The sequence below is a fragment of the Centroberyx affinis genome, unplaced genomic scaffold, assembly GCF_046629955.1.
Source record: "Centroberyx affinis isolate AG114_WGS23_722 - 3 ecotype Tasmania unplaced genomic scaffold, CSIRO-AGI_Caff_v1 ptg000193l_1, whole genome shotgun sequence".
In the NCBI taxonomy this organism is placed as follows: Eukaryota; Metazoa; Chordata; class Actinopteri; order Beryciformes; family Berycidae; genus Centroberyx; species Centroberyx affinis.
In genome coordinates, this window is record NW_027278886.1 from 267196 (window position 1) to 281126 (window position 13931).

The window sequence follows — 13931 nt, forward strand, 5'->3', positions numbered from 1 at the left end:
CTTGTCATTAAAAAAGGATGCAAACTCGCTACATTTGCTGGTAGAAACTAGTTCTGGGGATATTGGAACCGCAGGGTTAGTTAACCTGTCAACAGTAGCAAATAAGATGCGTGAACTGTTACTGTTCTTGTTGCTGATCTCAGCGAAAAATGATTGCCTGGCGCTTTTCAAGTTCAGACTGTAAATATGTAATTTTTCTTTATAGATTTCAAAGTGAATCTGGAGGTTTGATTTACGCCATTTTCGCTCTGCTTTCCGGCACTCCCTTTTCTGTGCCCTTACAGAATGAGTGTTTCTCCATGGTGCCTTTTGCTTATTAGCGATCATTTTAACCTTAGCAGGAGCAATGGCATCAATTACATTTGAAATTTTAGAATTGAAGGTATTCAGTAGATCATCAACATGATTTGAAGCTGGGGCAGTTTCAGATTTGATGGCTTCCATAAAAAGTGTTGTGGTATTCTCATTAATGTACCTTTTTTTAACAGTTTCAGATCTAATGTTGATTTTTGGTGTAATAGACAGATCAAAGAATACACAGAAATGATCTGATAGAGCAACATCAAGCACAGTGACATTTGAAATGTTAACACCCTTAGTAATAACCAGATCTAGAGTGGGTCCTCTAGTATGGGTCGGCCCTTTCACATGTTGAGACAGATCAAACGTGTCAAGTATGGCTGAAAGTTCTTTGGCATTTTTGTCACTGACATTATCTATGTGTACATTAAAATCACCCGTAATGACTACACAGTCAAATTCAGTGCAGATAATTGAAAGCATCTCAGTAAAATCATCAAGGAAATGTGGGGAGTATTTTGGTGGCCTGTATATAACTAAATATAGAATACATGGAGAGAATTTCATTTCCATTTTAAACGACACATATTCAAAGGATGAGAATTCTCCAAATGATAACTTCTTACAAAGGAACCTATCCCTAAAAAAGGCACAAACACCCCCTCCTTTTTTGTTCTGTCGTGCTTCAAACTCAAATATGAAATTTGGTGGGGTGGATTCAATAAGGATAGCATTCCCATTCTTGGTGTCCAGCCAGATCTCTGTTAAAAACATAAAATCAAGCTTGTAAGAGGTTATAAAATCATTGATTAAAAGTGACTTGTTACACAGGGACCTACTATTAAATAGGGCTAATTTTAGGTTTGTTGGAGCAGGGCCTGAGATACTTGGCTTACAGGCAATGTGAATCAAATTTGTAGGATTGGAAGATTTTACTGTGACCCGCTTATGTAATCTTTGTCTTGACACTGTGGCTATTGTATTTGGGAAGGTTGTTCTCTCCCAGGACCTCAGCTTGCTATCAGATAATTTATGAATAACAGTTCTTGAACAGCAGAGGCCCAGGGTGTCCTAGTTGCTGCCGACACTGATAGCGGTGCGCCGGGGGGCGTTGGGGGGGGGACAGGTGCGCCGGGGGGGTGTTGGTGGGCGGCGTATAGGTGATGGCAATACCCGTGACCTGGCCAAGCTGGGGGTGAGTGGGATCATTTTGATCCCAGACTTCACCAAGTCCTCCATCTGGCTTGTGAACCTAAGAGGAGAGACAGGGGAGGGAGTGGATGCTGGAGAGTCAATTTGACTGAGCTTCAGCGTGGCAGCTTTGACTAACTCCTTGACTGGTGAGTGTGGTGGACGGGGGGAGGGGGGGCGTTGGATCCCTGATTGGGACAGAGACCTCCTCTGAATGCCTTGGGTGATGTGAAGCCGAGGGTCAGGTGAGGGGGGAGAGATACAGGCTGTCTGCCTGTGTATGCTGTCCTTATCCTTCGTGCTTATCTGTGCATTCTTGTTTTGGTGTGGCATCCCAAGAGCATGACGTAGATTGAGAGATCGAGTAATCTGGAACCAGTGCTGCTCGGATTAATCCCATCAGGCATAAAGCGGTCTTTACAGTTCCAAAAGATATTGAAATTGTCAATAAACTTTATCCCATGGGTGAGGCACGCTGATGTCAGCCATGTTTTCAGGGCAAGGAGTCTGCTGAAGGATTCGATTCCTTTCCTCAAGGTTGGAATGGGGCCTGAAATGAACACATGTTGTGATTGACAGTCACTCAGCTTCTCCAGTAGCAGGCAAAAGTCTTTTTTCAGGATCTCAGAGCCAGTTTTCCCTCACAGAATGTCAAAAGATCCAGTGTGAATAATAATCCTCATGTTACTTGGATGTGTAGAGAGGATGACTGGCAACAGCCCTGTTAGCTCTCTGACAGATGTGTCATCCATAGTTAGATTTTCAGTCTTTGCCATTCTTACATGCTTGGTTATAGAGTCCCCAATCAGAATAGTGTCTGACTTATCAGCTGTGGAATTAGCAACATTTCTTCTGGCCCTCGGCCTAGCATGTTGATTAGCAGGCCGCATTTTCCGCCTGGAGGTAGCCGGCGGTGTTGAGTGCCTGGGGGTAGCATTACTGTTAGCACTGGGACCAGTGCTGGCATTAGCATTAGCATTAGCTCTGCGGCTAGTACTGGGCTGCATCATGGAAATGCCGTTATTAGCATTAGCAGTCACTGGATCCGGCTCACTGAATATTTTGTACCTGTTCTCCAGTTGCAGTCCTGGCTGGGGAGTGTATTGGGGAGAGTATTGGGGTTTCCTCTTGTTTTTGTTGTTGTTTCCTCCGCTGCCCCTACAGCGGACAACGTCCGACCACAGCTCACCAGGAGTAGAGACTTTTGGTCTAGCACCCTTGCTGTGCCAATAGCCCATATCTGTGGCGAGTAGCGGTGGGGATGCCTCTGGGGCCAGTCCACCTTGCGGCTCGGAGATGGTGTCTGTAGCGAGTGGTGGAGGGGATGCCTCCACAGCTGGTCCATTTGCAGTTGGGTCAACCCAGGGGAGAGTGTCAGCTAGGTCCGTAGTATGGGTTGTATTGTTGGAGTCTGTACTTTTACCAGATGTTTTTACATGAGGAATGCGGGCTGAAGACTCAAACAGCGTGTCAATGAGCTGCTCATCCTGGCTGATTTGGTAAAGAGTAAGAATCCTTCCTTCCAGTTCAGTAATTTGCTGTGATAACCGAAGGCAGCCAGCACAGTCAGAGCAGGAGGAAGAGTCACTGACTTTAACTATCGGCATTTTCCCACAGTAACAATAAAAAATAAATAAATAAAAGATAAAAAAGAACAGCAACAGAAAAGAATACTTAAAAATAGTTGGTCAGCGGTGAAAAACAGGAAAAATATGGCTGAAAATAGATAAACCGGCAAGGAGCAAAGCAGAGAGCGTCTGGTCAGGGAGAAAGCCGGAAGTTACATGAAGGGTTTTCATATTTGTGTCAGAGCGAACATGTGTCTTTTGCACAGGGCTTCTTCGAGGAGGAGGATGGCAAGGAGTACATTTACAAGGAGCCCAAACTCACCGGCCTGTCGGAAATCTCTCAGCGGCTGCTGACCCTCTACGGGGAGAAGTTCGGGGCGGAAAACGTCAAGATAATTCAGGACTCTAACAAGGTGAGACAAATAGATGGAGGAAGGAAAGGGTGTGAGACATTTGGAATAAATAGCCCTGATATTAAATTTTTGACCTCGCATAGCGGTTTGCAGCTTGCTATTTCAGCTCAAATGCGGTCAGAAATGAAAACAAGTCATTTGGCATTGCAGTCCCACTCTTGTATTTACTATTTATTGAAAAAATATAATTTGTCCAAGACAATTTGGGCCAAGTTTGAGAGTGGTTTCACCGCAGGGGTTTCTCGCTGTGCTGGCTGTGGAAACCTCAATCTTCTGGTCTGTTGAAAAATGAGGGGAGGCCGCTGAGGGAACATGTGCAGTCGCAGCCAAACAAAAGAGGGATGATGTTTTGTAACTACAAAGAAATGAGGAAGATTTAACTGGTTGATTTTGGATGGCGTATTTGTTGCTGTCATTATTTCTTGGCAAAGCGCTTTGAGAGTACAAGTGAGTCGAGGCTTATCTGATTTGAACCTCGCCCAACTTACCTATCCTGTCTGTGTCTGACATGTAGTACTTTGCATCAATGTTTTCCCACTGAGCAATTTTACGTTGATTAGACGTTTAAAACACGTCTAAATGGCCATAGCCATCTAGGCTAAATTAAGTTTAAATGGGGTTGAAAAGTGAAAGTTTATTAGATGTCTATACATAGACAATATTATCCTGGACTATATGAGAGCTACGCATAGACGCAATGTTGAAATTACTTCTTGTGCTCAGATAATTGTCTTGTAGGTTAGTCTACAGGACTTCTCTGGTGCATATTTTTGGTATTTACAAATGTTTATTCATTGTAATAATGTATTTACTGCTTGGTCTAAAATAGGTCTATACATAGCCGTAATGATTCTGGGCTATATGAGAGCTAAAGCATAGACGCGACATTGAAATCACGTCTTTTGCTCAGTGGGCTATTACCCTTGGCTGTTTGCCCACAGGTGAACCCCAAAGACCTGGACCCCAAGTTTGCCTATGTCCAGGTGACCTTCGTCAAGCCGTACTTCGAGGAGAAGGAGGCGCCGGAGAAGAAGACGGACTTCGAGAAGTGCCACAACATCAACCGCTTCGTGTTCGAGACGCCGTACACGCTGACAGGCAAAAAGCACGGCGGGGTGGAGGAGCAGTGCAAGAGGAGGACCGTGCTCACAAGTACATAGGACACACACACACACACACGTGACATTCAGCAGATGTCAAATATAAAGGAAGACTTCATTTTCACACTATCAGTTCTCATGCGGATGGGACAGGTTTTTCTATTTACACATAGACAGCTTCCTGTGTATTGTTTTCTAAAACGCATTATGTTTAGACAGAAAACACACAATGTTTTTGAGGGGACTCTGACAGCACACAGTATCTCATCTCATCTCAGAAATATTAATAATGCATGATCATGGAGACACACGTCAAAGATGTATCAAAATAAAAGGCTTAACTGTTCCTACCTACTGCCTATTCACCTTTTCCCGCGTACACCTGTGCGCAGTGCCATGCCCAGTAAATAAATGGTGGACTTTCATCCATGACTGCATGTTGAAAACAGCTGGTTACTGTGGCAGGTGGCAGCTGTAGATCAGGATCCCTCCAGCGACACTCTAAGTATCTCTCCCTTATCTCATAACTACTTTGAAGAGGGCCCTCAAGCAATGCTATTCATCTTTCCCATTAACCCAGTACAGGCTTATCTCTCCATACATGCAGTTGCTACTAGGGCCCTGCAACAATACTGGGCGTCTCTGCCATACACACTACAGAGCAGAGCAAAACAACAGATGCTCTTGCTCAATCTGCCTCCTGTTTGTTGTGTCAAAACAAATATTTTGTTGCAGCGAAGGTTTTGATACGGTGCATGACTGTGGTCACATTTGACTGCTTGCATGTTGAATACCTGTCGTGTAAGTTGCCGCCTCAGAGGAATCAACTGAGGATTACCTTTTCAAAATTGTATCACTCCTACAGCAGTTTGGAATTTCATGCGTTGTTGCTGAGTGAGTAATCAGCAGAGAATTTCTCGAGCTACTTAAAAGGTGAAAAGCAGCAGCAGCTACTGAAATGCAGACCTCCGACTCAACTGGTGTCTGTCTCTCTCTCTCCTCCTCATACGCTGCCCCCCCCCCACCCCCACCCCTCAGCGGCCAACACCTTCCCCTACGTGAAGAAGCGCGTGGAGGTGGTGGGGGAGAGGCAGGTGGAGCTGAAGCCGGTGGACGTGGCCATAGACGAGATGAGGGCGCGGACGGCCGAGCTCACCAAGCTCTGCTCCAGCCAGGAGGTGGACATGATCCAGCTGCAGCTCAAGCTGCAGGGCTGCGTCTCTGTGCAGGTAAAGGTTTCGCTCACGCGGAGGCGGGGCTGAAGTGAAAAATCAGGCATAAAGAGAAACTGCTTGCGTTGCTTGTACCCGAATGGCCTGTGTGTATCTATGAAATTAAATCACAGTGTAAACCCCCTAAATTACAGATAAGATGGGATAATGCTGCTTGAGTAAACCAATGAAATTAAATGGCTGTGAAAACAAACGGAGATACTAACAGCCATTACGCGGAAACAATTTCAATAACCATTTCAAAATGCAGTTCCTTTTTTGGCTTTCTGGTAAGGACAGTAAATCCCTGAGTAAATTAACATGATATGCACATCCACCTCTTTCACTGGTGTAAGCTGTAAAACTAAAAGTAGGTCGGTACAACACTCTTGCTCCACCACTTTTTGTGACAAACGTTTCAACTGAGTTTGTCTTTGTCAGAAGTGTTGACAGTATGCTCTGCAGACTTTGAAATTTAAAGACCATGAATCACCAGGTAAACAACTAACTAACGACTGTGTACACACAGAAAGGTGGAAAAAATAGTTCCCCTATTCAGGTTATCAGTTATTGAGGAAAAGTCTAGAGGCTGCAAATTTCAATTTCATTCTTTATTCATTTTATAAACTTGATCATTTGTATATTGAAATCTGTAAATTATGATGATGGTTCCATTCCATTTAGGTGTTCCAGTGCCAGGGCCCTTGTACTGTGTGTGCTGGCTCATTGGAATGGCACCGAAACACCTAAATGGAATGGAACCATCATTAATGTTATTAGTTACACCTGTGTTTACCTGCTATGACACATCAAAATGGCTGCTGTGAAAAAGGTCTACTATCACTCAAAATAGTGTATGCTGAAGTGTTAGCATGGAGCCTGCTATCACTCAACATGGTGTCAACATGGAGCACCAGAGCAAACAGTCTACCAGCGACACATGGACGATTTGCCTGTTCATGTTCGTATTACTTACTAGATAACTTAATCGAGCTCAGGTCACGTTACACGCCATGCAAGTGTGAGCTGATGTCTGGATATGCCCTTATCAGAGCATAAGAATGTCTTGGTTTTTTTTTTTACAACAGGTGAATGCAGGTCCCATGGCCTATGCCAGGGCATTCCTGGTTGACAGTAAATCCAACCAGTCTGGCAACAAGAAAGCTAAAGATCTGAAGGAGATTTTCAGGTACACATCATAAAAACACACTTGTTCTGCCTCTCGTTGTTTGACTTGGTCGCTCACTTGTAGGATTTATCACCGCTTGCCATATATAAGTCATGAATGTATTCTGCGTGGGGGTTGTGTGCACGCGTTCTGTGTTTGCATTTGTGCATATGTCTATGTGTTGTATATGTGTGCACATCCACCCATCTGCACTAATGTGTGTGTGTGTGTGTGTCACCTGTCATTGCACATTATTTATTGTTTGTGCTCCATAAATAAAGCTTATCATTTTACATATGTAATTGCAGGCGTTTCGTCCAGGCGTGCAGCATGGCTCTGGACATCAATGAGCGTCTGATCAAGGAGGACCAGTTTGAGTACCACGAGGGCCTGAAGGCCAACTTCAAAGACATGGTCAAGGAGCTGTCTGACATCATCCACGAGCAGGTAAGAAAGAGAGCGAGTTGGGGCCTGAGTAGCCCTGATGACAGTGGGAAGACATTCAGGTGATACTGTATATTTCCTCTAATGCCACAAAACTTGCTCCATGCAAACTAACCAAGTAAAAACGTGTTGAAAAGATTGAAATCAGGAAATTGGAATCACATGACAGCGCTGGGTTCGTTCGTGAGTTTGTTTATGAGAGCAGTGTAGCTCTAGAAAGGCCTTGACAGTTGCACTTTGCACCTTTATTATGATAGGAAGCTGGCAATGTCATGTCTTGATATGTGGGTGTGTGTGTGTTATCACACACAAACACCCACATTACCCTACATTCAAGCTCCTACTTTCAAAAGATGAAATCACATAATGCCTCCTATAAAGAAGACCTTGGGCTTTGGTTGATATTACCTGGCCTAATGTTTTAATGACTTCTCATAAACACCCAGTAGCCACGGTCGCTTAGTTGAGGCTAGAAATATAACCCACTAATGATTCTCACTGTCAAACACTTATACTTGTTGAACTCGTGAACAGACTTTTTAGATTCGAATGAGTCACGATGAGTGGAGACGACGGGGTCACATTTAATTCCACATCAAGGTGTCATTTAAACCGTGTTTACTCTTGAGCACTTCCTTGAGAGACTTACTCAGCTCATTACTCATGGCTCGAATGTTTTTTTACTGGAAAAATGGAAACTACCTGGAAATGACCGCAGTGTGGTTCATTAAGCTTGTCAGCCTGCATGGGTAACTAACCAAGTAACAACATGTTGAAAAGAGACTGAAATCAGGAAATTGGAATCACGTGACAGCGTTGGAGCATGCCCGACATCTTATACGCGCACACACAGACACACACAGATATGCTTGCACACACACAAATAAACGCACACTAGGGTTGCCACTTCACTTTCACTTTCAACGTTATTGTCATGTGTATTAGAATACAATGAAATATCGATACTTCGATAAGTATTGATACTAAAAATTTGAAACGGATACAATACTCATTTGCAACAGTATCGATACCAGCAGTGCTTTCTCTTAATGAAAAATCGAACATATTATTTCTCCGCCTCCACTAGCCACACACACACACACACAGACAGACACACCCTGCACCGTCCGCTGCCCCACAGCCCCTCCTCTCACTAGTAGCAGTCAGCTGGGTTGTTGCCTCAGTCAGCTACAGAGCTACAGAGCTACCTAACGTTATCAAGTAGGTTTGCGAGATGCCCGGTTTTCGACCGGCCTGTCCGGTTTTCAGATGCATTCACCGGGCCCGGTCAGGAGGCTCGACCGGACTTTGAAATGTCCGACTCTAGCCCTGCTGATTTTTCCCTATCATTGGTGGGTATCTGTTGCTTCAACAAGCTAAAAGTGTTCTGATAGGCTGATGACTAGAGCAGGGTAATCTGCTGTGTAAGTGCAAAGTTTTGAATGAGTTTTTCTGTCTGTCTGTCCGTCCATCTGTCTCGTTTGCAGCGGGATTTCCCCCTGCGTTGTCGGATATTAAGGGACTAGTTTGGGTCTCTGTGTCTGTGTTTTTTGCTTAGTTGCTTACAGTCTATATGCTGCAGAGGCCAGGAGGCAATATGATGTTTCACATGCTTGTGCAGTATAAGCTCATTCCCCTCAAAAAAAAAAAGGGCAAATCATGACGGCGATTGACACCTGTCAATCAAAAATGTGTTGTTTGACCTCAGACAACTTTAAAATATTGTTTTCATGTTAAAATTATATTTTAACATGAAAACAATATTTAAAAAAAAAAAAGATTGAAAATTCATTTTTTCCCTGTGGTATCGAAAATGGTATCGCATATTTTCCTGGGTATTGTATCCAAGTTAGAAATTCTAGTATTGTGACAAGCCTAACACACACACACACTCACACACACACACACACACCTTTTGTTCTCTTCCCATCAGTGGAATATGCCATTGGACTGTATTGCAGCACAGCTCTCTCCCACAGCACTTTGCAGGCTCTGCTATATTGTTTCATTTAGTTGCAGGGTTTTTCCTCTGTCCTCTTTGCTTTCAGTCTGATTTCACTTGAAACCAACCCGCTCTAACGCTGCCTTTTCTCTCCACTGTGCTGGCCTTTAGCTTTAAGGAAAAACAGGTAATGTGATCATAACGTGTGTTAAAGCCCAATCTTTCTTTCTTTCTGTCTTTTTTGTCTTTTTTTGTGCATAACAATTATGGATTCTCATTTCCTTAGTCCTCTTCATCCACACAGTGTGGGTTGGGGTCAAGTGGTTTAGCTGCAACAGGATTACAATAAACTGAATGCAAATAAGTAAGAGTAATCTGTTAGTCACTGTAAAAGAAAACACAGGTTACAGATAGTTTTGAAAAAATGGGTGATTCAGTAGACAGACCTGTTACAGGAGAAAAAAAAAAAAGTTAGGTGTAATAAGTTATGTCATAGGAGCATGTTTTAACAAGTCATTCAAATTATTAATGACTTTTGGCAGACTGTGATTTTCCTGATCTACCAGACTTGTTGGATTAGTCCAAAACAGTACAGGGGGAAAGCCATTTAGACTGTGAGACTGTAAACAGGTACATTGAGATAAATACTGGCACTACAAGATGATGATTAAAAAAACAGGAAAGACTCATCTCAGTGGTTTTAATGACAGATCTGAAACTGTTGAAAAGAGTAATAATAGAATGATGCTGAAATACACACCGTTTGTCAGACTTTAATATCGTTAAAATCTCTCATCCCTAACAAGCCTAAGTGGGGACAAGTTGTTATAAAAAGGTTCTATTCGTTAGCTGTTTACCTTATTTGGCTGCCTCCCTGATCTGTCTTCCTTCCAAAACTGAATGGACGAATGCCAGTTTGGCTCGGCCGAATCCAGACACAATGTGACGTCCATGCTCATGCAAAACAAAGATCACCAAATGTTTTACTTTTGTGTATTAGAGACAGCGTTCCTCAGCATAGCAATCACCAATGCCCACTTTTCTTTACCTTAGATGGTGACCTCATTTATTGCCCTGATAAATATAAAACTTCTGAATTGAAAGTGTCCATTATATTGTGTCTTGTTCTAAAATTATGTGCAAATCAGTAAGTCAGATCAGAGTGTAACGCCTATAAATCAGGAACTCTTATGGTAACTCATCACCTGCCTCACAATTAGGATCATTTATTCTTCAGCAAACTGTATGGTAATGAGGTTTCATTGGATAAACCCATGCAATGTGCTGCATAAGGTGCTTGCATAAGCCCATTTAGAACTGAACATACCAGAAACCAGTCTGAGCATCAGGAGCATTGTTAAGTTCCTTGTACGCTTTCTAATTACAGACACAACTAGAACATCAAGACAGTAGCTAGCTGCCTAACTATCCCATCACAAAAGAATGACAGTGCCAATGTGGACTTCGTGCAAAGTATTCAAGACTCAGCACTAAAGTCATCTGTGATATTTTCATATAAGTACATTTCTGTTCTGCTACTCTATTGTGAATTGATAGAATTCAACCTGTATCTAGCTCATGAAAGCTTTTCCATTTGCTGTTCTAAACAGCCGGTGTCTGGTAGCTTTCCTGGGAAAAATCCTCCGCCGCACAGGAAAGGATGCGTTTTACTTTTCCAGTTTGTTTGGAATAAATAGAAGAAGGAAGAACTGGGTAGTTAGCATGAGCAGTGATAGCCACCATGGCTGAACAGAGAGAGAAAAGAGAAACTCAAACTTCATCAACAGAAAATCCAAGGAAAAAGACGTCACAGTACTGGACACACTGTTTGATTGACAGGTGATCTCTGGGAAGAGCAGTGCAGAAACACCACAGCAACGAGCGCTGAGCACCAAAGATAGTGCCAAAATAAAAAATAAAAATCTGACAGATTACCACTTTAATACACAATTAGAAACAACAAGTGTGATCTCTTGAGCTACTGGAACAAAGTTTACAGTTTAAGTACTGTTATATAAGTGAACGGCAAGTTCCATTTCCTTTTCTCTCTGGCCGGCTGCCAAGTTTGGCTCATTGTTTCTCGGTTCAAAGGTGGGAAAATTACAGACATTAGACGATGCATATCACTACACATGAGGTTTGTTGACGTAAGGAGAGCAGGTGGAGTGAGTAAACAACAGTGAATTGATCCAAAGGAGGAGGTTCTACTAGAATGAGATGCATGAAATCAATTGTGAGCAGTACAGAGTATTAATTCCTGAGACTAAATTAGGTCATGCACGGTCTGAGGTGCGCAGGCTTGTGCAGGCATTGTAGTAAGACACATTATAGAAGTGAAAGATGGCAAGGCAGGGAGCCAGTGCATCCTTCCTCAGAAGTCAGCGGAGAGTATCATGGTGGTGAATGGCAACCAGTGCTTGTAAAGACGCCAGAAACATCTTCCTAGCTTCGCACCTACACATAAACTTTTGTTTATTAGCAGTTTGAAATTGTCAGCAGCATATGTTTACATACTGTAACCCCACAATTGTTTATAGTCTGTTTTATTGCTTTTGCTGTCTTTATTGCTCTATGATTTGTGCTATTCTTCCATTGTTTCGACTGTTTCCATTGTCTCCATTTTTCTTTTTTTCACTTTTCAATCCTGTTGCTTTTGCGATGAATCAATTTCCCCATGGAAATTAATAAAGTTTCATTATCTATTGTTGTGTATCGGTATGTTAGGCATGTGACAGGCTGAATGTATGTTGTCTACGTGTCAAATTCTTACATAGATGCACTTTATTCTTGCTTGTCGTGAGGAAATAGACCATCACTATTAAACTATGAACACTGTCATAACCCTTTCCTATGTATTCCATCCTATCAGCAAGTCATTTGCTTGGCATTTTGAAATTGTCTCACTGACATTTAAGCGATGTGTGTCAGCTTGAACCGCATCTGGTGTTCCATTCATACGTGATGCATGTGTGTTCGTGCTCGTGTCCGTGCGTGTGTGACACTCACCCTGACTGTGTTCTGCTCTAACTCCAGATCTACCAGGAGGATATGATGCGTTCGCTGCTACAGAACTCCCTCCATGTGTTCCGGGCCATCAGCGGGACGTCCAGCGACATGGGCTGATCTCTGTCCCTCCCTCCCTCTCTCACTCCCTCCATGGCGGCTGATCCAGACCCCCCCCCCGCCCCCACCTGCTCATTTCCCATCATCGTACCACTAAGGACCCTGACCTGGAGACTGGAGACTCCCTGGTGTTCAGACTCTTGAAGCGCCTCCCCGTTTCGTATCTACCCAGCTAAAGCTTTGCCAAAATCCCCCGCGGCAAAGATACCTTTCAGATACCTTCACCTTCTCTGTTGGACGTAGACGCTCGGGGACAAAAGTTTGCAACACATTTGGATACAGTATTCAAACAGCAGCAGCAGCACTTCTGAGGAATGTATCACAGCGAGACCGACTCGATGTCAGCATGTCAGGTTTAGCTCTTACGCTGAGCCATTTTAGTTTGCATTGCACTTTTATTCTGCCTTGGCGACAAACTGCAGGAATGACTTGGAGTGTTTTTCGTCAGAGGGAAATGTTAACGCTCCGTTTGTTTTGTTTTGTGTCCCCCCCCTGTACCTTCTCTCTCTGGACTGTTGCCCTACAAAACTATGCAGGTCACCATGTTCACCCCAAGGTTAATTCCTAATTCTTAAGTAAACATGAAGAACACAAAGTAACATCTTCCCATCATTGTTTTTGTTTTATTTTGCTTGGCTTTTGTGCCAGGTTAGAAGCGCTATCCCAGCTTGACCGGGTCTGTTAAAATTAGACAAACAAAGCCTTGAAAACCTTTCGACCCTTGGTCTCGGTCACACCACCGCCATCCTTCCCACAAGGTTGGCAGATTGTGGTTAACAGATAAGTCACATTCACCGATTAGCAGCTTAAGTTACCGCCCACATTTGTTTCATGACAAATGCAAATCCGTGTTTTGCTTTTTTTTTTGTCTGTGACGGTCTGTTGTTTTTTTTTCCCCCCAAAGTTAAAAGACAGACCTCAGGGTTTTAAAACGGCGATGTGATAAAGCTGCTCGTTTAGAAGTAATTAGACGAATAAGTTCAAGTAACTGTTGATGTCAGCGTGATTTAAAGACGTGGGCAGTGGTATGTGAGCGGTTTGCCTAGTTTAAAAGCAACTCATTTGTTGTGAAGGTAAACTGACATGTAATAGTGTTAACACTGGCCTATAGGATTGTATTGGAGGAAATAATGTTGTGCCGGAAGCGAAACGATTATGACTAGAAATTGTATCAGAGCCTAATAACAATCATTGTATGTTCTATGGGCTCATTTTATGACCCGTAAGCCTAAGTCAGTAATGGGTCAGGGTTTGGTTAGGCTAAACTGCGACTATCTTTACTTTGCAAAGTGAGTGGGTGAAGAATTCCTCTGTTCTGGGTTAAGATCCAGTGCCTTTGTGCTCTGCCTTCTGAAAAAAAGGCTCCCATGTTTCAAGTAATAAGAACTTCATCACATGCTGTTTTTTCCACAGTATTTCACAAGTGCTACACTGAAATAAGCAGATAGATGGATAATATTAAGCAGATGTA

At 43.1% G+C, this 13931-nt stretch overlaps 1 protein-coding gene across 1 annotated transcript in view; it reads left to right on the forward strand.

Annotated features, from left to right (window-relative positions):
- The window catches only part of dock11 (dedicator of cytokinesis 11), a 73033-nt gene extending 59108 nt beyond the window's left edge, over positions 1-13925 (forward strand). The window contains exons 50-55 of the mRNA XM_071538105.1: positions 3326-3472; positions 4414-4624; positions 5611-5801; positions 6872-6972; positions 7260-7398; positions 12371-13925. Of these exons, the coding sequence (XP_071394206.1) occupies positions 3326-3472; positions 4414-4624; positions 5611-5801; positions 6872-6972; positions 7260-7398; positions 12371-12460 (879 nt within the window). The 3' untranslated portion in view covers positions 12461-13925. The remainder of the gene's footprint in view (positions 1-3325; positions 3473-4413; positions 4625-5610; positions 5802-6871; positions 6973-7259; positions 7399-12370) is intronic.
- The last annotated feature ends 6 nt before the right edge of the window (positions 13926-13931 follow it).